The 26,980-nt window shown below is 38.2% G+C and overlaps 1 protein-coding gene across 1 annotated transcript in view; it reads right to left on the reverse strand.

Annotated features, from left to right (window-relative positions):
* mgat5b (alpha-1,6-mannosylglycoprotein 6-beta-N-acetylglucosaminyltransferase B) overlaps positions 1 to 26,980 on the reverse strand; it is a 222,331-nt gene that overhangs the window by 100,570 nt on the left and 94,781 nt on the right. Inside the window, exon 8 of the mRNA XM_030142103.1 lies at positions 17,915 to 18,084. Coding sequence (XP_029997963.1) covers positions 17,915 to 18,084 — 170 coding nt within the window. The remainder of the gene's footprint in view (positions 1 to 17,914; positions 18,085 to 26,980) is intronic.

A 26,980-nucleotide genomic window follows, 5' to 3' on the forward strand; every position in this document is an offset into this window, starting at 1 on the left:
CAGCTTTTAGCACCAGCATTTACATGGTTGTGTCTGTGGGCTGTGAGGCCTATCCACACTGGGTGAAAATGTCTATTATTGCTTTAATTTCCATCACACATTTTGCGATTGCTTTATTTCCAGGTCTTGTATCATGCTGTTAGCTTCTTTGAAATTGCAAACCCACACACTTTGCATCATGTGTTATTAAAACAGTGGTTCTCAATCGTTTTTCTGTGGGGCCCCCCTTTGGAGGATGAAAAATCTTCAGGCCCCCCTCAACCCCAACAACATTGTAAAAGTGGTGCAATTATAACTTTTATTGAAAGAAACATCAATATCGTAACAATATTTTTTTGCTTTTCCTTGAATAATTTGTTGTGCAAATTAAAAATAATTAGCTTGAATAATACAAGTAAACTCAACAAGACTGCTCCCTGAGGCTATAGTTTTCCAATAAAAATAGGAAATGCGCAATTATCTTACAACTATGACAATAAAGTTCCTTTTCTTAGAACAACAATGAATTGATTAAATCGATCCTAATTGATTCTTAAAAGAGTTGGCAACGAATTGGGCAATCATACAGTGTGTAGTGTAACAGAGCAGCATGGCTGAGGCTTCAGCTGCTGGGCCAGATTTTTAAAGGTAGGTTTACATTATGTTCCCGTTGGCCAAGGCAGCCCCATTTGCCTGAAACAAAGTGCGTCATTTATGTAACAAAACTTGAATATGGAGAAAAAAAAAGACCAAAATCCCGTGACACACTACATTTCAGGCAAACGGGGATGCCGTGGCCACCAGGAACATACTGTAAACCTAGCTTAAGATAACCTACGTGTTGTGATTACTTTAGTTTGCTAGATAGTTTGACACTATTGTTGTAATTATACCGTTTTCATCTATCTCTGTTTATCAGTTACCTATTGTTGACTGGAATGAATACATACAATGGTAGTTTGATAGCCTATAACCGTAGCTGGTTGAAGACTATAGGTTGCTAGTCTCTAGCCATAACAAGTCTAGGTAGCGGGCAAGTGCTTGCTAACTATACCCAAAGCCATTGTTGGGATGTAATCATTAGTGACGTGTGAGGTTAGAATAGTTTTGGATTTTTCATTATAGTTTAGTTTTATTTAGTTTGGACTTTTTTTCTCTAATTCAGTTAGTTTTAATTTGTTTTTAGAGCAGGTTTGCTAGTTTTTATTAGTTTTAATTTGTTTTCTAAATGCTTAGTTTTAGTTTTGTCATATCTTTTCTCTTCTTCTCTGTCGTCGTATTCAAATAAATCCCAGACAGGACTCTGCTGCTTTCTCCCAACTTTAGTCTCCATGTTTCCAGGTAGAGTGGGGACCAGAAAACGACTGGAAACCACAAGTGACCGCAAGTGACGGACCGTTAAATATCATATGGTGCCAGCAGCTAAAATTGCTCGAGGGAAATAAATCAATTTCATATCAATCCAACATTGACAAAGACGAAAACGAAGGGAATTTTATCCATAATTGTTATATGTTTTAGTTAGTTTTGTAAACACACAATACAGTTTCAGTTAGTTATCGTTTTTTCTTTTAATTCTAGTTTTTATTTATTTCAGTTAATAAAAACGTTTTTTCAATTCTAGTTTTCGTCATTTCGTTAGTTTTCGTTAACAATAATAACCTTGGTCTACAGCCTATATTGCTTTGGGTTAAATACCAATCTTTGAGGACTGAGTCTTTTGTGTTTATCCAAGGAATTGATTAGTTATTAAAACAATCTACAGATTAATCGATTGTAAAAATTATCGTTAGTTGCAGCCCTAGTGCAAACATGCAAAAACAGAAACATTGCACATTTTTCTTTTCTAGTCAAATCCTTGTCCATTGTCCAAACCTAATCTCTTTGTCAAGTCTAGTGACAGGTCACCATGGGAGTAGATTTGTCTGTTGTACGTCCCTAAAATGAGTCTAGGGTGCTCCAATGCTGAAACATTAGTTCCACCTGCTACATGTTCTAACCTGAAAAAAAAAAAAAAAAAAAAAAACACCCTAGAGTGATTCCATACCCCCCCTCGCAAGCCTTCACGCCCCCTTTGGGAGGTGCGCCCTACAGTTTGAAAAACACTGCATTAAATAAACCCACATCATATACTACGACAGCAATCAGTCAAATTGCACAACCTTTTTAAAGTACTGCACCTCTTCGTCTGATATGTTCTTTCAGCAGCTTGTACCTGTCTAGTATAAACAGTCACACACTTATGAATGATGTAGCTTAAATTTACAGTAGTGTCATGTTAATGTGAAGGCGGATGTCTTACAGTAACAGAATCCACAACTGTTCATGACTTTAGGCCTCACCAATCCACTAAAGCTGCTGGTTTAATAGGATATGCAAATCCAGAAAACTTTAAGGGGAGCATAAAAGGATTAAAGCACGCTAAGGAGGCAGGAGTGTGGAATTAGTGCAAAATACTGTAAGACACTTCTGTATACAGTATGTGCACACAAGCAGGCACCGAAAACTCTAAGTCTTCCTTCCTCTTACTCAAACATACTCATGCGATCAAAGGATAAGCCTGGCATTATTTTATCAGTTTATCATTAGCAACAAATCCCATAAAAACATCACATCAACAGTGGATTTATCAGTCTGAGAAGCTTCCGTCTCCATGATTTAAATCTCCACTGTCATCCTTAAGCTGTTAAAAACACATAAAAGAAAACAGTTACATATAGGCTTATTTTAGGCTCATTATAATGAACATAGCAAAGGTAATGTATTCTTCTTTACAGGATAAACAACCAACCAACCGTTCCATGAGCATGCTCATTGAAGCTGACACGGAGCTACTGAAATACTGTATTATTACAGGATAAATCACCAAAACCATGTTATGATGTTAAATGTGGTTTTAATAGGTTTTGGAAGACCGTGGAGCTGGCCAGACATATTAGTTATATCAAGATTTTGGCAACGCAGCAAGGCAGTAATTATGAGTAAGATTAGTTCATTAGTGTTTGGTGTCTTCAGGGGATTTTTTTAACAATTAAAAGACAAAATAATCATCACGTAGGTGTCATTTTTAAGGCTGAATGTGAAAATGAGCTTCGCGGCTGACAGAGTTGTGTTTTAATGGCATCTCCTGACTTCTAAGAGGAAAAATGAGTTGCAAGAGGATGAATGCAGGAAACAATGACTGCAGAAAGAAGAACAAAGGTTGCATATATTTCTCTGACACCACTTGACAACCACCATCAGGCACAATTTCTCCATTTCGCAGCAGGTCACAGGCACCATGGCAACTCGCCGGTAAGGAGAAGAGGGAAAAAAAAAGAAGAATCAGAGAAACAAACAAGTGTAAGAGACTCTACAGTTGCGCTGATTACTTTTAAAAGAAGGGCGCGTATGTCCAGCGGCGAGGGGAATTGGCTCAGGCAGGTTTCCCTGCACATATGAGGGGTTGAGACTGGGGGCGAGGAGTTCACCGGGGTGGTGGGGGGGTGAAGGGAGTCTGGGGAAAGGGTTCACAGTATGAGGAGTAGGAGAGGAGCCGATGTGCCACGGTGTAAAACTAGTCAGGCAGAAGAAATAAGGTCTAGCATGCTAATCGAGCTCTTGAGACAGCAGGATAGAACGAAGGGGCAAAAACACTGCCTCGGTGATCGTCTGATACGGCAGATGTGTCGCTTTGAAATGCAGCTTCAGACTCTATGCTAAAAGGTGAAAACTCACTATCACATCACTTTGAGCTTCACAGATGTCTAATAGGAACACTGAAATGAGGTTTGGAATTCATAAACATCTGAAGTAACACTGTCTAAATGAAACTTTGTTGATTTTTTTTTTTTACTTAAAAGTAAAGCAAAATCAGCTCATTTGTGTTTTCACTCAAATTTATCTTCATTTTTTTCTCCCCAAAAAAAGCACACTGAGAGCTATCAACAAAACAAGAGGTGCTAATTTTCTTAAACTGTAGCAGGCGGTGTAATTGCGCGACACAATACATAACATAACTAATGTCGGTGTTTAAAAGATGTACGTAAAGTGAGTGGTTGAAATCATTTTGGTCTGCTAAATGTCTAAAACACTGAGCCTTAACCCTTTCATGCAATTATGAGAACCTTGGTCACAATATTTGTGTGTTTTTATTGCTCTTTAGGCATGAAAAAAAAACATGTGATTTAGGTTTTTTTTTTTTTTTAAGGAGTTACAAAACTGTCCACTCAGCCGGACCCCATGCATTTAATTTTTCAAGCAAAGAAACATGTATGTAAAACCTAATATCAGAAAGTGATATAGAAAAGTATGCGACAAAAACATTTTTAATGCTGCTAATCACATGTTTTCCCACATTTTAACATACTCTAATACTAGTTATTATTCATTTCATGGAGATAATATGCAAAAAAAAAAAACCTGTTTTGTTTGTTGATATACACTCAAACATGTCACTGCAGATCAGATTTATCAAGAACAGCATAGTTACAGTAACAGCATGAAATGCACTGTATGGGATGATGCATAAGTTTCCACTGTGTTGGCTGATATGGAACTAAAACAATAAAACCCATGAATATACAAGAGAACAGCTGTAGAATAGCTGTCCACTGTAGTGACCTCTGTGCATGAAAGGGTTAAGCATTTTATACTATGTCTACAGATAAGACAAAAAGACAGCAGTTTTCTAAGGCTCTGAAATTACTAAAGACTTGATAAAACCTCCAAACACTACAGACATATCTTCTATCTATTTAGAGTTGTTTTTATATAGTTGGTGTTCTATGGACAACAAAGCAAGAGTTTCATTGTACAGGGAACATGTTTCACTGTGTATATGACAATAAACACTCTTGAATGAAGTGTTTCCACCATCTTTGCCTACAGAGGGGAGAGGGGACCACAGCCCCAGTGACTGATTCAGTCCACGACACAATACACATATACCAAATGTCACAACTGTCTACATCTGGAAAGTATTAGCCGGATGTTCTCCGCATCCTGTGAGGATTCCCACCTACTTCTGTCAAAAACAAGTATGGACTGGCTTAGATCAGCGAGTTCTCCTTTGGGCGCCATTAGTAGCAGCAATAAACTTTAGAAAAGTAGTGGACAAACCCTTCATGACATCTCCCATTGGTGTTTAAACTGAAATTTCTTGATACGTGCAACACAGCTGTCACCATGTTGTTTTAATGGAACCAAGTGGGCAGAGTTAGCGATGAGCCAGGGATGAAACCAGAACTCGCTCAAAACACCAACTACATCTTTAATTAACAGCATAAAAATAGACGTCAAAGAAATTTTGGCTGCTAAATAAATGTTAACACATTCACTTGTATTTGATAGTAGTAATATAAGTTGTTAACTCATTACACTGGTCAACAACAAATTTATTGTTGAAGTTTTTTGAGCTGATTTAGGATAATTTTGGTGTTCTGAATCCAAAAATCCCATTAATTTTGCTCAATCAGGTCAACTTTCTGAACTATGCTACATATTGGCTTTTTAACATTTTTGCTTACATTTATGGGCATTTTCACATCATATGATACAAAATTCTTTCATATTTCTTGCAATAACGAGTTCTGAAGATTTTACTTTTGCCAATTTATGATTAATGTTTTTTTTAATATTACAGGTGAATGAAATGGCTTCGACTAGAAGATCTTGCAAAAATTAGCCTGACGTATTCTGCTACATCTGCAGTGAATACACCATTGTACTTAAGAGGAATCAAGTCACAAGTTTCATAAAGTGTGCTTACCAATCTATTTTGGGTATTAAACTTAGTGACCAAGAATAAAGTTTGGGCGCAGATTGTGAGAAGATCAAATTTTTCAAAATCAAATAGCAAAAAACCTGACCTGATGGAGAAAAACAGATGTCATTTTTGGATTTAGCGGTGCAAAATGGTCCTAATTCAGTTGAAAAACCCTAGACAACTTGCAAAAAAACATTTTTTTGTAACCCAGTGTTATTAATGGCTACCTGAGCTAATTAGCACACTAGCTTATTGACCATGTAATTCAATAAGATTAATGCTAACATAAGCTAATGCAAGTTATACTCTTATTAAAATTAAGCACTGGTAAAACTTTATTGAAGATTCCTGTGATATCCTTGTAAGTGTAATTCCTTTAACACAAATGTGCAGAGCCACCTGTCAGGAAGAGAATAAATTTTATGAATAAACAAGAGCTCTGAATGTCCAATTTGTCAGTCAAGCTAACGCTAGTAAAGCACAAACAGTACAGTAGACAGATGTTAATCCCTGCACAAGCATAATGTTTTCTAAAAGAGTGAGTTACATGAACATTCCCTCCTATTTACAGGAAATGAACTAAAAATATTACAATTATTATAATATATAATATGAAAAAAAATATGATACCTTTTTGTACCTGACTGTGAACATGTTATTTTCTGCTGTAAAACTGGATATTTTAACATAAGGGTCAATGGGGATTGACTCATTTTTGGAGCCATCCCCTAGTGGACATTTGAGTTACTGCAGATTTTGACAATTCACTTTCAGTCATGGAGGTTGCTGCTGTGTGTATTCAAATAAACAAGCAGCAGATAAAGTAAAGGTTAAAAGTCAACTTTTTTGAGTTCGTGTACCAAGATAAAGTAAAATTTGAGCGAAACTGATACACAAATGATGGAAAATTCTGGATGAGATCTTGGAGGGTTCTGTTCAATGTGTGGCAAGAAAACTGAGCTAATTTAAATCAACACTATTGTACTGTATATATGTACTGTAATGAAGCTAATGCTGCACAGACTCCTTTTTCAACCACAGTTTACATTTCAGTTCACTGCAGGAACCTCTTTTCTTGCCTTTCCTCATCTTATGTTTATTTACATCTATCAGTGGCTCTGACTTTAGCATCAGTCGCAAATATTAAATAACAATCAACTGAACCATTTATTGACGCCAATAGGGTGTTTGAACCAAACTTTCGGTATTATTTAATTTCATTTCTTCATTTAATCAGGATGTCTCACTGAGAGCAAGATCTCATTTGCAAGAGCGACCTGATTATAATATTAATATTTATACAGGCACAGTATAAATTGGATTCAGTAAAACAGGGAAGCAAACACACATAGAAACAAATATAGAAACCCTGATATTAATAGTATTTAGTCAACAGTACTTTCCAGTATTGGCAGAAACTCAGCTCTGACAGTGGCAGATACCTGATATTAATCATCTAAATAAGAATTACTGGCTTTTGTCCGAGAAAATATATAAAAACACACTAGAATCACCCATTTTACATTATATTTGATATTTAGTTTCACATTTATGTATCATTTATGCATACTTAATATTCAGTACCCAAATTACTTTATTTAGACATTCACTACTTCCAGGTAATTGGTTTCCTAGTAGCGCTGCACGATATCGGAAAAAACTGACATTGCAGTTTTTTTTAACCCTATGTTATATATTGCAATATGAAAAAAATACTCAGGAGGATATAATAGGTGTGTGGTGCCGATGTAAATGGTCAAACAAATTAGTTGTGTTTCCTCTCATTGTGGCAACAGGTTCAAGGCACTATTGACACTGAACACTTGTTTCAATATCATCCTTCTTATAGCCAAAATAGTTCCAGATAACTGACGTTGCCTTTCTTTTTGCCACTGTGTCTTTGTTTCCTGTGATTTTCTCCTGTTTGTTGCTCATTTTTCAACATTGCAGTGTTTCCTGTGGAATTGATCTGTTGGTGTGGTGGTGTGTAATCTGGAGGGGGCGGGGGGGGGGCTCAGCGGGTTTCTGTCTACTATCTACATTACTATGGGGGTTCCAGGTGGTGCGGACTGTGCCATCTGCAAAAGTGAAATTGAAACTTAAGCCTCATTTGCCTTTCCCCTACCTCCTGAAGCTTCGCAAACTGTCATTTGAGGGGGCTGTTTTACTTTGTACAGTGTGCACAATTAATACCAGGACAACGACATGCTATGAACTTATCTATTAGACCATAGGTGAACATGCTACAGCAGCAGCAGAAATACATCAACGCACACCCCTTCTTACACCGTGCATGTGGTATAAATCAATGCACCAGATATCCAATAGGTGGTAGTAGAATGTTGTGTCACTTCTTAATCTTAGATATTCTGTATATATGTACAGGGGCAGAATGTGGCGAAACCTTACCAATGGAAAACACTGCATTGTACCAGCGACTCACTCCATGTGCAGGGGTGTGGTCTGCTCAGCAAACTGATCAAGAATGAATGTGACTGGTGGATCGCTGCGTGCAGTGTGTGTCAGGTACCCTTGAAATTAGATGAGAACACAATCCGGCGTTTACATGACAACTTTTATTCCTGGTTTAACTTTTAATCCTATTTCAGATGCCCATGTAAACACCTTATTCCAGTTGAAAAAGAAAAGTTGGGATTAAATTTAAACCCGATTTAAGTCACTGGTTTGATCCACTTTTGAATCCGGGCTAAATTATTCCTCAGACATGTAAACCCTTTATTCCGTTTGGACTTTATTTCTGCGTTCTGCACATGTCTTGTCCTGTCGCGATGACGCATAATTCTGCGCTGGTGAAGAATTTGCAATGCAGTCTAGTCAACCCAATCTGTTCCAGTGGGCTATTCTGATGGGATCTACCAGCCTGGAAAACCCTGAAGGAATAGTTCACCACTTGTTTTTTAGTAATTCATTTGTCATGCACTAATGAGTTTGATAAGTGGGCAAATCAGTTTGCACTGCAGTGCACCGATTGCCTTGTTCTCGCAGCCCTTCCGTTAGCTTAGCTTAGCCTAGCTTAGCATAATCGCTTCATTCCTATGGTCAGACGTAGCCAGGCTTTTATAAGTGATTTGTAGTATTTTATGAGTGATTTTGAGAAATTCAATGCAATGTGACTTACTGCAGTAATAAAATCTTGGGAAATAAAAACTAATGCAAAGCTAAAACGGTAAAGCAAAGCTAATTTAGCGCATGCATCCCTTCCAACAAAAAGATTTTCCAACTTCTGTCAACACAACAGTCCCAAGATGTATGAGTGCAGTAAGTCGCAGATCTAAAGAAATAATTAGGGAGAATCAGATTTCAGAAAATCACTTACAAAAGACAAAAAATCACCTTTAAAAAACTGGCTACGTGTGACCATGGAAATGCAGTGACTATGCTAGCTAACAGAAGGGCTACCAGAACCAAATAAACATTTCTCATGTAAACCTTTATTCGGGTTTAATATTTCCATGTAAACAGAAGAGAAAGTAGTTCCGGATTAATTTCTTCTGGAAAAATCACATGGATTTAAAAAACATCATGTAACCGTACCCATTGAGTTCATTTGCCTCCAACATCACAGGGCCTGCGATGTGACTATTGCGCACACGTACATCGCGATGACAGTGCTTAAACGATATATCGTGCAGCTCTATTTCCCAGTTTTATAATACAGTCAATGTGTCATTAGTGATATTTTCCAGAAGTGATATTGGCTGTCAGGTTTTTCTGACTCTGAACTGCTTTTCTTCCTTTACTCTTCAACCTCAATTAACCTGATTCTTTTAAACTAGGGCAAAAATAGGGCAGAGCCATTCAACATGATTTCTAAGGAGACTCTGACCGACTGTGTCTGATCAGTCGTCACATTCATCATCATCACATTCCTAATCAGCCTGACAGTACTTATGTGTGTGTGTGCCCACTGTGCAAACATATTTATTGTAATCCAAGTAAAAAAATAATAATGTTATCGCTATACAGCGTGGCACTGCAAGCAGATCTTTATGATGTTATCTCACTAATAGCATACGCTGGCTATTTTTAACAATGCTGCTGTTTGTGCTTTTCATCTCAGAGCATCGAAACAAAGACACATCAATCAAGAGGCTGCAGGGTGAGAGTGCATCAGGCACTTATGAGAAGGCACAACCCGATATCAGCAGCGTGACAAGACTTTGAGGAAACGGCTTTGATTTTAAGATTTTTTACAGTCAAGAAAACCTGAACATTGCCTGTCATTACTTTCCAGGCAAGGTTTTTTTTTCTTTTTTTCTCTTTATTACATATGCATCTGGCCCCCGCATCCTGATGTTTGACAAATCATTTCTTGGGGTTACTTGATCACAGAGGTAAAAGAGCTTCCATATTCTCATAAAAAGAAAAGTTCAACTTTCTGAGTTAGTCAAGTGTTCTGTAGTAGGACCGCTTACATTGATGTAAAAACACCACCGGCAAAGGTCTACACATAGCAGAACGTCAAGGCAGAGGATGAGTTTGGGATATAATTGTGGGGGTAACAGTGAATTATAGCCGAGTCTGAGGAGGACAGGAGCTTGGCAGAGCTGGAGGTGGAGGGTGGAACATCCAGTGAGCGCGATTGGAAAACAGGGAGCTCCTTTGAGAATGCGCTGAAATATTGGTCTCATAATAACTCCGGATGACAATGCTACTAAGTGGCAGTATGCGTGTACATTAACTTCTCCACTCAGCTGGCAGAAGTTACTAAACCTGACCGGCTGCCTCCGCCATCTCTCTCTCTCTCTCTCTCTCTCTCTCTCCTCAGGTGTTCAGATGCCATGCTCTGTCTCTGGTTAATACCCATGTTGCCCTGAAGAGGAGATGAGGCGAGATCCCCGAGCGGAAGTGACAGCTGTCTGTGGCGCTCTGCAAATTGCAAAGGGCCGTCGCTGTGGCTGTGTGTGAAATGTGCTGCTGTTACTGAAATGATGTCACACCGCTCCGATCTCCACACAGTACAAACAAGACCAGACACTTCTTCTCCACTTTTCTTTCCTTACCGCGCTACACCTACTCATGCATCTGTCTGTTACTGTCGCCCTCGTGACTTCGTTCCATTTCCTTTTACGACAACGTTTTTTAGAGTAAATTGTGTGTTAACATCATGAGGACATGCTTGACGTGCTCCGTAACACTTATATAAAGGCTGCATGATGTATTCATCACTGTCTATTGGCTTATTAGTGTTCATATTAGTAGCATATTAGTACTTATTGATGTCGTATTAAACATATGTTTCCTACTGAGGGGAAACCCAAAAGCAGATGCTGACACTGATGTTATTCTCTACTTGATTATTTTTGTTATTTCTCCCCTTATGAGGCCACAGAAGCGATGCAATCTTCATTATAAAAATAACTCAACTGTTTTATAGTCTCCAAGGCCTTCATCACAATATCTTTTAATGAGAACAAATTCAATCATGCACATTTACGAAACAATAATGAATAGAAATCGCCCACTGCTGTCGGTGAAATTCCAATTTTACAGTCACGTCCATAAGTATATGGACACACACATACTTATGGATTAAACAACCCTTATTTTGGGAACAATTTATTTGTCCATTTATGTCTGAGTCTCTGAAAATGGAGAGGCTATGGTTTAAAATGGTTTTAGTTCCTAAACGGTTATGCAATATTATTACCAAACCCCCCTAAACTGGGGCTGGAAAGTAAACGCTATCTTAAATGTTTTGTTTCAGATCCACTATGGTGGCGCAAGAGGCAAAATGACAAAAGTGTGTCCAAATACAGGAACGTGACTAGGGATGTGAATTGATAAGAATTTAACAATTCTGATTCCTGATCGATTCTCATTGGGTGAGGGTACAGAACAAACAGTACAAACGTGTTTGTTTGCATTAACTGTCTTTTACATTTCCATCTCTGCACAGAAAATATAACATATATGAAATTCACAAATAATAAGGATGACATCGGGCCAGGTTTAGGGGGGTGTCACACCATACGACCTGTACAAGTGAAAGTGAAACTCTTAACTAATTTGTCTAGGTTTCTTGCTGTGTGCACCTCATTTTCCTTTTTCCTACACTACCAGTCAAAAGTTTGGACTCACCTGGTTTGTCTTTATTTTCATGTCTATTTACATTGTAGACTTTCACTGAAGGCATCAAAACTATGAATGAACACATACGGAATTATGTAGTAAAAAAAAGTGTGACATAACTCAAAGCACAATTTATATTTTAGGTTCTTCAAAATAGCCACCTTTTGCTTCTCTTATTGCTTTGCATATTCTTGGCATTCTCTCGATGAGCTTCATGTGGTAGTCACCTGAATATTTTCCAAAAGTCTTGGAGGAGTTCCCAGTGATACTGAGCACTTGTTGACCATCTGAGGTCCATGTCATGATATTTAAATGAGAAGGTGAGTCCAAACTTTTGACTTGTAGTGTACCTTCAGAAACTTTTATTTGAGGGGGCAGGACATTTGTTGCTCCCCCTAGAACTGGGCCCAGATGACGCCCTGGTGTTTGCTCTGCCACTAGATTCACAAACGTCGCTAAGTAGCGTATGAAACACATGTCATTCCTGTAAATGAACTGCATGCTGTGTGGACAAATGTTGGAGCATATTGGAGGGATTCCCCCTTTGAAGAAAGGAAGCTTTGCGAGTGTTACAAGTGGCCCTGGTGTCATCTGTTCATGAGAAATATACAGGGTGACACAAAAAAACGGGAAACTTTTTAACAATCCAATAAACCATGAGTGATGGAAGAAAAATATTTTATTCATAGTAACTGAAACCTTAAAAACATGCCATTTAAGAAACAATGATGGAATTTTCATTTTTTAAAAATGACTTCCTGTAGATGGCGTCCTCCTGTACGAATGCATTCTTGAAATCTGCTGTTGAGATTCCTCATTGACCGCTGCAACATCTCAGCTGGGATACTGTGAATTTCATCCTGAATTCTCTGTTTTAACTCATCCAGAGTTCTTGGTCAAGTCGTGTACACTTTACTCTTGAGATAGCCCCACAAGAAAAAATCACAGACAAATCTGGCGATCTAGGGGGCCAGGGAACGTATACCGAATTTTGAGATCACACGGTTACCGAACAATCTTGCACAACCGCCAATGGTTACTAAAATGGGGGTGTGTTTACTTGCTCAAGGTCACTGTCCTTGGAGTGCTGCCACTTGCTCATGTCTGCCCAATACGCACTTCAAAAATTCCCGTTTTTTTTGGTATAGTAACCATAGTAACCATTGGCGGCTGGTGCGAGAATTGTTCGGTACTGTGTGATCTCAAGATTCGGTAACGTTCCCTGGCCCCCTAGATCGCCAGATTTGTCCGTTTTGTCATTTTTCTTGTGGGGCTATCTCAAGAGTAAAGTGTACACGACTCGACCAAGAACTCTGGATGAGTTAAAACAGAGAATTCAGGATGAAATTCACAGTATCCCAGCTGAGATGTTGCAGCGGTCAATGAGGAATCTCAACAGCAGATTTCAAGAATGCATTCGCACAGGAGGACGCCATCTACAGGAAGTCATTTTTAAAAAATAAAAATTCCATCATTGTTTCTTAAATGGCATGTTTTAAGGTTTCAATTACTATGAATAAAATATTTTTCTTCCATCACTCTTGGTTTTATTGGATTGTTAAAAAGTTCCCGTTTTTTTTGTGTCACCCTGTACCTTGGAGCGTTTCTGCCTTTACGCCATGTTGGCTATGTTCTAAACCAAAACAATGCAGCGTACGTGTGACGTGATCACGCATGTGCAACGAAGGCAGAATCAATAAGTAGAATCACTAAGCAGGGAGGCAAAGGATTTAAAGGAATTGAGCTACTGCGAACCGGTACTTTTTGAGAACTGGTTCAATTCCCAACCCTAGACATGACTGTATTTGCTGATAGCTGATGCCACTCAACAAGGCCAGTATCTGTGAACATGACCACTCAAGAACTATATACAACCAAAATGACTGGGAATAAAACACTAGTTAATGGTGAATATGGGGAAAACATTAAGTGTTACCAAGTAATCAATAAATAGCCTCAAATTCCTGTCTCATTTTTTCTTTCTTACCTTTTTTTTTTCACAATTTAAGGTAAACAGCAACCCAATTTCCATATTAATAAATCTGTCATTGCACATTTCTGCACACAATGGATACATACAGTATATCATAATTTGGCTTTGAAAGAGTTCAACTTTTTTGCCTCACATTAGTAGATGTTTGTGGTGGATGGAGAATACACAAATCCAGGCCATGTCACCTTACATTAGATTAATATACTGACTCACATAAGCAATAACACTACTGTTGTTAGGGTTTGGAAAAGAACATTTTTTCAGCTTTACAGACCTTTTTCTGCATTAATCCCCAACACTACCTCATTCAGTGTATTCAGGCTGACAACCTGAATACACTGAATGACCAAGTTTTACCATCAGTGGAGTTTTTTTCTTCCCTGATGGCACAGGCATATTCCAGGATGACAATGCCAGGATTCATTCAACTCAAACTGTGAAAGAGTGGTTCAGGGAGCGTGAGACATCATTTTCACACATGGATTGGACACCATGGAGTCCAGACCTGAACCAGGAACCAGTGAGAATCTGTGGTATATGCTGGAGAAGACTTTACGCAGTGGTCTGACTCTCCCATCATTCACCCATAAAGACCCAGTCCTAAGCTTGTGTCAGCTCCCAAATGAATTTTTCTTTCTATTTAATGTTTCTTAAGTAATTTATTGTCATTTATTATAATATTATCTTGTGTATTTTGCATTTTTCACTGTAAATCACATATTCCTTTACTTCTATAGATGCTCATGAAAACTCACAGAAAATTCAACGGTTATTATATTAACCATATTAAACCATTTGTATCATATTACTACACCAGGTTCTGAGACTTTTATTTTATCAACAAGATCAATACTTTCCTTAAAACTTGTTGTGTATGAACTGATAAGTTTTTCTGTCCCCTGGTGGATTATCACACCACTACAGCCAGTGGAAGGGCGTATTTTCCCTTTTTAATATGGCCGCTGACGTTAAATCATCCAACACACATTTTGGAGGAAGACTTTGGTAAATTGCAAAAAATTTATGATAAGAAGAACACTTATATTATTGTTGATAGCTCAAAAATATTGAAATTATGGTTGCCATTCAAGGGAAATAAAAGGCTGTAAAATGTTTTATGTAAAAAAAAAAAAAAAAAAAAAAAAACTTCCTTAAATGTTCTATATTTTTAAAATGTTACTGATAAAATTTATTTTGTATCTACAGTTAGCGATGTTGTGAGCAAAAAGTTGCCAAAAATGCCAAATGTATCAAATGTGATACAAAACAAACAAACAAAAATAAATCATAAACTAAATGATATGGGTAAAATTTTTTGTTGGTTTATATTAAAAGGTCTAATAAACATTTCAGTTCCAAAAAAATTTGAATTTTTTGGCTGGTTTTTAATGGATCAGGTTTTACAGGGTTAAAACAGAGAAAACTGAAGAAAAAGTGACGTTTTCAGCAAATATACCAATAACTGAATGTCAGAAGAAGTGTCTTCAACTCCTGTTATTTATCAGACTCCATGGGTTTTACTGGTGAATCAATGCTGTAGAAGATGACGGTGCGCCTCTGAACGTCCAAATGTGTCATATCTGATAACCATAAATAGATGACAAACTGCATTTTACAACAATTATTTACATGTATTGATAGGATTAGTGGATCAACAGGTATTAAACAGTTTAGATCAGTGGATGGTTTTAGTCACCGATGAACATTTGGGTCTTTATGGGTTAATACAAGATGTTGGTGAAAAAAAAAAATGAATGCAGCTCTGGATCAAAATAAATGTAGTGAAAATGCATCCTATAGTCAAGGCTAGAGGCAGTGTGTGTGAGACTTTTTTTTTTTTTAAACAGTGTATATATTATGGTTTGCAGAAATACACATTAACATACTTTTAATTCATTCTGACAACTGAGTGAAGTCAGTGGGAGGACATGCTATCCATAACACAAACCTGTGTCACACACTGAATATTTGCATTCTCCATGTTGTGTTTGATGATAAGACAGAGGTTTATCTTGTTATCAGAGCTGTATTATCATGGTCTTTGTCATTGTAGTTAAACAGTGGTTGGTCCTGAAAGACTCTGGTGCACAGATGAATAGATAATAAGCTATAACGACATATAAGGCCAGTTACTGAATAATTTCAATTACCCTGCTCTGAATCAATCAGTCTGTGTATCTCTGTTGGACATTTTTGCAGGGTGTGGAGAAACAAAATTAAAACAGTATCTTCCTATATATAGTTCATTATCCTGCGTCTTGCTCAGTAATGTCTGCACATTAGCGGAGCATCTGCAGGGCGAGTAAACTCATCTCCCTATGGAGGAGCGATATTGGCATAAGGGAGACTGCATGAATATTACGCATTTGTCTGAGCAGGACGTCGGCCAAAGTGACTACTCAACAAAGCCGCCCGAGTGTATGAATGTTGCCAATTAGAGGCAATTATGTGATGTGAACCAACAGCTTGACTCCCTCTGTAACCAAGCTCCCGGTGGGGCTAATGTGTCTATCGGTAAAATCACTAAACCTATCAACAGCCCCTGTCCACACATAAGTCGCAGCAGGACCATCCACTGATATTAAGCTCCATTCCAAAGCCTGGGTGGGAAGTGAAGTGAAGAGAAGAGCAGGAAATGTAAATAGATACAAGCCTTAGGGAATCTGTGGGTGCGCAACCCACATAACGATCTGTCAGTTTAATAGCATGTGGGAGAAGGGATGCACGAAAAATGTTCAGTTTCTATTCATTAATAGTCACAGAACGCTGATTTATAGACGTTCACCATCTGCTATTAACTAACCAATTTAAGTGAGCCTTAGACAAAGAGTGGGATATGTAAACTGAATAGTGTTTTGTGCTCTGGGGGAATGTTGGCCGGCTTGATAATTCCACTTGGCTTCAATTTCAGCCCTCGATTAGGTTCAATTTCCTAACAAAAACAGGTGAAATATCAGCCAAAAGGGAATACGACCACACACTTCATATAAATACATCTAAATATCAATAGAATCTCTGTTTGTGATGAAGCTCACCACTCGAATGCATGCACACATATGCATTGGTAGACACACAAACATCTCTTCAGCCTTTAAAAGTGCCTGCTTTAATCTTGGCCGACATTCCTTTGCAGTGTTTGTGAATCGTCGGAGCTTGGACCATTCTTTAAATGTTTCTGATTGGGTTACCGATACAGACAGACTATAGCGATTCAATACACCGTGACACCAATTAGCGGGGTAAATAATAGGCCGCCGGGCCGGAGCGTTCCCTCGGCGCCATCGCTCCCACCTCACGGTCCTTCTGGTCTGTTCTTATCAAAGCATCTTTTCTCCACTGTTTGAAATGTAAGATCAAAGTTCAGCTCTAACTCATCAGTGTCCTTACCCTCTTCCCTACAGCAATGGATACAGTGCTCAATAACAAGCACACATTATCATCAGCCTGTCTGCGCCGGCTTCACACCACCCACCGGCAGAAAAGAATCGACAGCAAATCTAGCCTCGTACACTGTCATTTTCCTGACCAGCCAGCGTGAAGCTGGAGGAGTTCTGAAAAATGTCCACGGAAGCACTGGACTCAGCTTGCCTTCTGTAGTCCCTCTGTTGACAAATTCAATAGCCTTATATTTTTAGATAAAGCCATCGCTTCTGTCTGGCTGGAAGGCGTTTTGTGTGTGTACAGTGCATGAGTTGTGCATGTCCGCTGGCATAAGCGCTTAGATTGGTGATGACAAAGCACAAGCCGGTTATCACTCTGGAGTCAGTCAGCTGCTGCAGCGGGGATGGTGAACTGACTGTAGAGACGCTGTCATGCCTCGGGCTGCAATGGCATCTACAGTTACCACAGATAGTTTATCTGCAAGTGCCGGAAGGTGATTCAAAAACATGTGTGGGAAAACTGCCCCCAGATTGGGTGGGTGATCACTTGAGCGTCCAAATGCCAAATGGTTACAGTTTACAGCCTCATTGATTAACAGGGGGAAAGATGAATGCACAGATGCACAACACATGTCTGTAGAGTGGACTCCACTGCCCACAGCCTGGAAGGAATATGAGAAAATAGACAAGGCTCAGGGTGGAAGAAGTGAAGCCAGGACTTACCCGTGCAGCTCCTTCAGAGACACTGAGATCTTGAGGTTATGTCCAAGCACATGCAAGGCAGTGAGAATGTCAGCCCATTGCACCATCTCTCCCAGAGGACCCCCCTTCAGCACCTTGGGACTGAAAACATCCCCAGACTCCTCTGTCAGGAAGCCCACATGGACTAGAATCTGAATGAAGAAGAAAAGGAGAAAAGTCATGAAAAGATACAACTTCTGTGCAATAAATCCCTAGGTTTTGTTTATGTATTGTCTGCATTTCTGCATTTTTATTGCACAAAAAGCCATTTTTTCTTTTTTTTTTTAACTGATATTCATCATTCATTCATTTTCTGAACCCACTTTATCCTCACTAGGGTCACGGGGGTTGCTGGAGCCTATCCCAGCTACTTATGGGCGAAGGCGGGGTACAGTTTAAACTCATATTTATATTTCTAAACCTCCGTGGAGATTTTAAGGAGGCACCATTCATGAAAGCTGTAAAAATATTCACATATATTTCTATAAATACCTCTCTAGATATTTTGCATGGATCAGCGATGCCAGATTTTAAATACAACTGAGAAGCCGGTGAGCACCAGAGTTCCACCGAGCACAGAGCTGAGAAGAAAATTGACCTGCTGAGAAATAATTGATATGCAGGAACGGTGCGTGAAGCCGTTAATTGCTGATGGCGAGGATGGAATTTCTCAATTGTTAAATCTGTAATGAAAATTTTTTTTTTTTTTTCCCCACGATGGTAGAATAAATTTTTCCACTCAATTTCTTTTGGCTTAAAATGTTCAAAGACGGGTTCAGTGGTGCCAGGTTTCGACAGGCTTCACTTAGACGTCAACTCTTTACACACTCATTTGCACAGCTGTCGAGTTTCTCTCATTATCATCCAAATGAATTTAAACCAATAACTCTCAGGAGACTAATAGATCCTACAGCTGAAGATATTTGGAGATATAATATCTGGAGATCCGTGATATTTGCATTTATACGTTATTACATACGACCAGATGGATGAACAACAGACAGAAAGCAAAATATACCGATCCAACACAAGACTCATAAATTGTTGCGTCACAGAAAAATATAGGTTGGATTTCAAGTTTAGTTGAGGCCATCTGTGGCTTGTTTCTGCGCTCGCTCATTAATGCGTTAACCCCAACATAACACAAAATGTGTTTTCCCTTTTCTGGTCTGTGTTGGTTAAAGTCGTTACAGGGCTGATTTTAACGAGGACATTGTAAGTCTGCATTAGAATGAGGATATATTCTTGTAGCTTCATTTCACTTTATTTTGTCATGTATTTCCGTTGATATATGATTTATATTCGAAAAAATATTTTACAAAAGTTTGATAATCTCTTTATAATAGTGGGGGATCCTGAATAAATGTAAAGGGGGGCGGCAAATAGGGCGAGGCGAATCAAAATCAACATTATGAGTGCTTCAAATCACATAAAACTGTATTGTTTCTTTTTTATCATACATGAATAAAACTGAATACAAATGAATATTTTTGGAACCAAAGCAAAGAGTTGTCCTCAGTTATGGTGAATTCCATCGCTTTCCATATAATGGAAAATTAGAACAACATATAGACTCTTGCATAAATTTATCTACTTGAAACAGAAGCGGGAACAGCGGGAGTGGAAGCATTCATTCGTAAACAAAAAAGTTGCACTAACATTAATAGGAAATAAACTTGCATCTACTAGTCTGCCAAAGCATTTCACTTCTGGCAAGATGTTATAGAGCAGTGTTTCCCACTGTTTTTGACCCACTGCACATATTTTACATTAGAAAAGTCATAAGGCACACCACCAAAAAAATATGTCACAAAAAGTATAGTTATTGAAATATTATGCAAATCTAGTCTCAATTTACTTACTCGGTGTGAAACCTGGGTCTGTTTAGTTGAACACAAAGCTGATATTCTTGCAGGAATTGAAGAAAGACACACATGAATCTCCTCAACAGCTCTGAGTCTGTCTCTTTTTCGTCTTTATATCAGTCCTGCTTGAAAAGCCACCTCACATAGACAGGTTAGAGAAAGGGAACAGAAACTGAAATAGTTTTGTTTTCCAGTGTGAGGAAGTCCTTGGCAGCAGTCACGGGACACTCTCCCGGGGGGGGGGGGCATAGGCAACATTGTCACGGGGCATTTGGAACAAGAAAGCTGAGAGGGTGCATCAGCGACCACCTCGGACAGACCCCCCGGCTTAGGATTGAGGTCCGTCGTATAATAGTATGGGTAGGCATATCCCCCTGCCCCAAACAGATACCAGGGTCATGGGTACCCGCTGATCCGCGCATCACTAGTGAGGGGGGCTTTATCAACAGAATGCACCTCCATCGGGGACAGTCCACTTTCACTTTATTTTGCAAAGGGATCATTGGGGCGTGCACCTCATATGTATCCATATCACGCCGCTCGCTTATAGTACCATTCAGGTGAAATTGGATAATCTTCCACGGCACACCTGATGATTTCTCACAGCACACTTATGTGCCATGGCACACTGGTTGGGAAACACTATTATAGAGACTATGAATGAAGTAGCCAATGAATTTAATTCTTTTATTGTAAATATTGGACCCAATCTTGCAAACTCAATAAAGAAACAGGATGGATAAATAACCACTGGTTGGAAATAAAGTGACTCAATCCATATTTCTTAATGAGGTGAACAAAGAGGATATTAGATCTGTGGTCACAAAATGAAAAAATAGGACCAATGGCCCCTGTAGCTTACCGGCCAAATTAAAAGCTTTGGGAAATGTATCCAGATGCCATTTACTATCACCCAGTTATGTGCATGTATTATATTACAGAAATAGCCCATGTTTTGGTCATATTCCAATCAGATCTGTAAAAAATTCAAATTCCAACTTGATATCATTGATACTTACTGATTTATTGGATCAATCCACTTCCTATCTCTTATAATAGGAAAATTTTTCAAAGTCACACCAAATCCAGAATCAGATCCGGATTGAAATAATTGCAATACCTTGTGTTGACATCATCATACAGAAGCTGTATACCAAGTTTGAAGTCAATCAGAACTGTAGTTTCGGAGAAGAAGACGACTGAAATTTTTTCCCCATAAGAGCCCATGTTAAATTTTCCGTAAGTTCCCGGATCCAGAAGAAGATCCTGATCAGCATGTGACCATTATGTTTTGGTCATCTCCCCATCAGGGCTGGACTGTAGAAATTTACACTGGATATCATTTATATTTACTGAGTTATTGCATCGATCCACTTCCTATCTCTTATAATGGGGAAATTTTTGAAAGTGAATCCAAATCCAGAATCAGATCCGGATCCAAATAATTTCACTAACTTTTGTTGACATCATCATAAAGAGGCTGTATACCAAGTTTGAAGTCAATCGGAATGTAGTTTCGGAGAAGAATACGATTGAAATTTTTGTAACGGACAGCAGACGACGATAGACTGTCGGCCGGTAAGCTAAAAAAGGTGTCTAAAATATTCTGTATTGAATAAAGCAAATATGTGTTAGATTATAAAGAAATGATAATTTTATGTTGTTCACTTATTATGCCATATTTGACTTATTGTATTGAAGTATAGGGCAACTCATATATTGTTTACAGTTTTTTTAAAGGGTGTGCTAAAGTTGCGTTTGCAGAAACGAGCCCCTGGTTTACTTGCTTAGCCAGAGGAATTGGATAAAACATGTCTATATACTGTACGCTGACATGTCATTTTCCATTTTAAGTCATTTTTGTTTGGATTCATCTTATTTTATGTAGTGTTTACACTTCAAGGTCTTCAGGGAGTTTTTAAAAGAATGATGTTGGAGCAGACATGGAAAAATCACTGTCACTGCTATTTATGTGTAGGCGGAAAAATGCTCCAAATAGGACTGACTGGAGATGAGTGGCAGCTCTATGGAAGGTACAGTAGATAAACCTGAGGTAAAAGGCCTCTTATACATTAAGACACATAAGGACATCCAGGTTGTAAGGGCTGACGTTGACAAGTGATCAGTGGAGCTTAAGCAAAAAGGCTGTACTTCTGTGCATTACACACCAGGGGGTTAAATAGACGTCAAATTATATTAATGTCACCAGTCTTCATCAGTCAAGTCTTGTTTCAAATGTTGAAATCTTGAGTATTCAGTTTTTGCGAATTATATTCTGTATCTGTCTAGAGATATAGTCAGGTTTCCAATTCTGAAACCAGTACAACCTAATGACAGGTACCTGAGTTATTAGAAGTAATGCTTCTGATATTCTCATGTAAAATAACACACGTTTACTACTAATACCAGCAGAGTTATATAGTCTTTTCCATGGATTTAACATTCTCTTCTGTCAACACTGCAAAAATCTAAATCTTACCAAGTGTATTTTTCTAAATTCTAGTCAAAATATCTCATCACGCTTAAAATAAAACATAATCACCTAAAAGGGTCATTTGTAAGATATAAGAACTTATTTTTAGACAATAGATCTTGAAAATCTTATTTCAAGAAATCTTACCAAGATCATTTTCACTTGTTCCACTGGCAGATTTTTTTTGTTTGTTTGTTTATTTATTTATTTATTTTTGCTTAACTCAATTATGTATTATTATTCAGTGACTGTTGCAGGTCTCGTAGCGTAGACTTTGTCTTTTAGGTATCCCCATGGAGGTGAACGAGGTGAACCACTAGACTTTTTTTTATGGGGATACCTAAAAGACAAAGTCTACGCTATGAGACCTGCAACAGTCGCTGAATTGAGAGCAGCCATTGAATGTGAATCCACGCAAATACCAAGGGAATTGTTTCGTAATGTGTGCGATTCCATTGCTTGGCGTTGTCAGCAGTGTCTGGACCAGAACAGACATCAGTTTGAGAACAGGTGGTGACAAAACAATAAAATGATTGTAAATTCTATTACATTTGGGAAATTAAATGAATTTTAATAAATACCTACTTTACAATTATTTAAACTGTAAATACAGTTTTTTTTTTGGGGGGGGGCACCCTGTACATATTATGATTATGTCTTATTTTAAGTGTGATGAGATATTTTGACTAGAAATGAGAAAAATACACTTGGAAAGATTTAGATTTTTGCAGTGATGGAAGAAACTATCTGCAAGCACTCAAACAAAACACAAAGCCACTAATAGGGTGGCGGCAGAATATATTGTAATTCAAATAGGAGAACACAGAAGTTGCATACATGAATATCAGAAGGATGTGTCTCCCCAAACAGCCAGATAACACGGTTTTTAAAGGAGATCTGTGCACATACAGTATTTCATCCATATTTGGTTATTCCTATGCTATGTGTAAAATATCTTCCAATGGACAGAAGCCATACATCTGAGTTATTTATGTTAAATTCCATATGAATTTTCTTTACTGTATACACCATATCTGTTACAGGGTTCCTGCGGGGTCTTAAAAGTCTTGAATTTACAAATCTGCATTTAATACCTTAAAAAAGTCTTTAAAGGTATACATTTGATATGGTAGGTCTTAAGTTATGTTGCCATGAACTTGTTCACTGTATTGTGTTTAAATGTGTCTGTTAAATGTCCAAACTGCAAAGAAAGTAACGTTAGTCGACTCAGTTCCACTTGTTCCAACCCAACAATTTATATTGAAATTAGGAACTAATTATTGCTAATGTTGCAGCCCCTGATGAGAAATAACTCAGAACGGAGGGAGTCAAGGCATTGGAGTAAATAAATCAGGGATTAAAGCAAAAATTTTTCATCTGACTGAAAATTTTCTTCTGGTCAAAATCATTGGCCACTATTAAAAATGATGCAATACAATACTACTATAGCGTACAAGTTTATATAGTCAAATTTGGCAATACTGTAAAACACACTGAGTGGGAGAGTGTACAGGTGTAGAAGATTAGTAACATGGATAGAAAAAATGTCATGAGTGGTATTGGTGGGGGGTCTGGGGGTCCTCCCCCAGAAAATTTTTAAAGCTTCAGGTCAATTTTGGTGCTCTCTGGTTAATTTTAAAGGGTATGAAAGCCTTTGAAGCAAGTGAAAATAACTAGAAGAAAACCTTACTGCAAAAAATGAGTGAAAAAGTTTCAGATTGATGGCGGATCAGGACTTTTTTTGGAACCATACAGAATTTTCTTGTGGCAAACTACGCACATGCACGCACCAGGCTGCTTCATTTTTTGCGCCATGATCTAATTGGAGTTCCATCGTCTCCCTTCTCATCAAGCCACGCCCACCTCCATCTATTTTTCACGCATCTCTCAACAGTTACCACTTCAGCACCCTCCTCTACAAACGTGTTCATGATGTCGTATATGCTCGCCAAAATAATCTGTACGTCGTCAAACCTGCGTCCACAACCCCCCCCCCCCGCCGCCAATATCATGTTCTAACTGAAATTACGTCAACTGAAACAAAAATTATATTCCGTTACAGATCCTCTCTGAGGGTATTTAAAATAGTGGCTTTACAAATACCAAGGGTGTTACTCATTCATTCATTTTATCTTCGTACGTACCACACAGATAGACATAAGATGCTAAACGGGTCAAAATAAAGGCACTTATGCAGTCGGGCGGGTAACCGCGTAAGGCCGCGGCGCGCACAGCCGCACGCACGGGAAGGGCACATACACACACACACACACACAAACACAACACACACACTAGTCATATACCGGCAAGAGGAGATAAGCTATGAACCCAAACATGAAGGTCCATGTAGATCAGTTCTGTCTTCTTCCCTTTTCACTGTGGTTCTTTCATAATGAAAGCTACTTGTTAGCACTAAACTAAAGTTAGCGTCTGGAGGCTGAACTCGGTAAAGCTGAACTTGTCCATGTGTTTCTGAGGCACAGAATGAGCAGCGTTTCCTTCCAAAGAGAAATAGTCATCAATCTCTCCTCCCTACATTAAAAATAAAGAGTCATCTTATTATCATCACTGTTAAACCTATAAGCCCCCTGTGCCTGTGTTAACACCTGCAGAATTCAGGATCGCGGTGCCGACTGGACTCCGCGAAACACGTGGGGAAGTTACCTTCAATATGACTTTTTCCCTCCTCAACTTTTTCCATTGACGGAAATCATTGTGGTGACGGAGAACTTTAATCCCTGAAATAAATACATTTTCATTTCATTTACATTTAATTCTAGAACTCACAAATTTTTGTCAGTTTGGCTGTGAAATGGACATTAAATTCTGTTCTAAGTAGTCTTAAAAAGGTCTTGAACAGTCAAGGTCAACGTAAACTTTATTATCCCCGAGGGGCAATTTGTTCTACAGCCAGCAGTATTACACAGACAACAAGCCAACAATAAATACAATAAATAGTCCATTAAAGACAATAGCACCAACATTACAAAGAGTTATTCAGCAGTATAATGGCTGCCAGAACCAAAGAATTCCTCATCCTATTGGTCCTACATTTAGGAACACTGTATCTACGACCTGATGGAAGCAACCTGAACTCATCATATGGGGAAGTCTTACACTGTGTTACACCTCTACCGTATGTCCCAAAAAAAGTTACATTCGGACTTTCTGCATTGATAACTTTAAAAATAATTAAACAACTTAAATGCTATTTCAGGGTTTGAAACTATAACTTGTTATGTACATCTTGCAGAAAACCCCATTTAATTTGGTTCAGTGGTCACGGAGAAATGTGGATCTTTGCAAAGCATGTCATGGGTTTGTTTCTTCCAAGTTTGGCACTTGGATCGTCTTGGCATCCATATGAATGAAAATATTTTGCTCACAACTGACAGGGCAACTAACAAATGAATTCAATGTCTGTGCAAAATATTATATTAATGGTGTGTACTCATGTGAGGTTTTGTTGTTGAAAATGTATTGATCTCTCAATTACCATTTTGCATTTGTTCCCTAAGAAGCTAACATCTGTTAACAAGCATTTCACTTTGATTCTTACCTATCCAGTTCTCAAACTGCAAATTCAGTATGGTTGGTCAGCAACTAACTCCTGCTCAGAGAGCATTCATTGTGTTAAAGTACACTGAAACAAACCACAATCTTGACAAGATAAGGGAGGAGTTTAGAGAAAGGTTTGATCGGGATGCCCTGAAGAAAAAAGAAACAAACCCCTGACATGTTTTACAAAGATCCACATTTCTCCATGACCACTGAACCAAATTAAATGGGGTTTTCTGCAGGATGTAGGTTACATGTTATAGTTTCATACCCTGAAATAGCATTTCAATTGTTTAATTATTTTGAACCTTATCAATGCGGAAAGTCCCATTCTAATTTTTTTTTTTTTTTTTTTTTTTGGGACATACGATATTTCAGCAAGTTATAGGTATTGAATGACAGCAGGTGTATAATGACAAAACTGCACTCACAGGTCTCCTCTTAGAAATTATTTTGTCAAAACTACAACAAACACAAGCTTCAGATGTAAGTTGTAGCTAATAATAATCACTAATGGGCACAACAGGGCTGCACAATACAGTGAAATACTCATTGTAATTAATGCGTAATGAGTTCATGTGCAGGTCACATACAAACATACAGCCAATCTAGCATAAAAAAATACAAAAACTACAGTACCATAAAATAATGCATTGAGCTTAATTTTGCATACTTTACATAGTACCTCACTGTGCTCACTATAATTGCATCCAAAATATCATAAAATGCACAAAAGGTTTTGTAATTGCAGCCTTTTACAAGCAGAATATTGTGCTAGCTGATTGCAATTGTATTAATAGGTTATTCTTACAAAATTTTTTAAAGACATTCAAAAAGCTTAAACAGATCAAATGTAAAAAAAAAAAAAAAGCCCACAGAATTCAAGACGAATTCCCATGAGCTTTGGTAAGAGTGAACATTATTGTAAAGTAAGAGCTGAATACATTTTCCGCTCAAGAATAGACAAGAAGCAAAGATCATCCATAAAACATCCTTGTTCTTTATACAAATGTTTTGTTTCCAGAACAGCACTCAGTGGTTCAATAAAGGAAGGACGAATCTGCAGGGTCGGGTTCATGAACGGTTACTGTGAAACATCCTATTGGTACATACAAAAGCCTCTGTCCTTAGAGAAAGAAGTGGCCACTTAAG

This window comes from Sphaeramia orbicularis, chromosome 8 (genome assembly GCF_902148855.1).
Source record: "Sphaeramia orbicularis chromosome 8, fSphaOr1.1, whole genome shotgun sequence".
Classification (NCBI taxonomy): Eukaryota; Metazoa; Chordata; class Actinopteri; order Kurtiformes; family Apogonidae; genus Sphaeramia; species Sphaeramia orbicularis.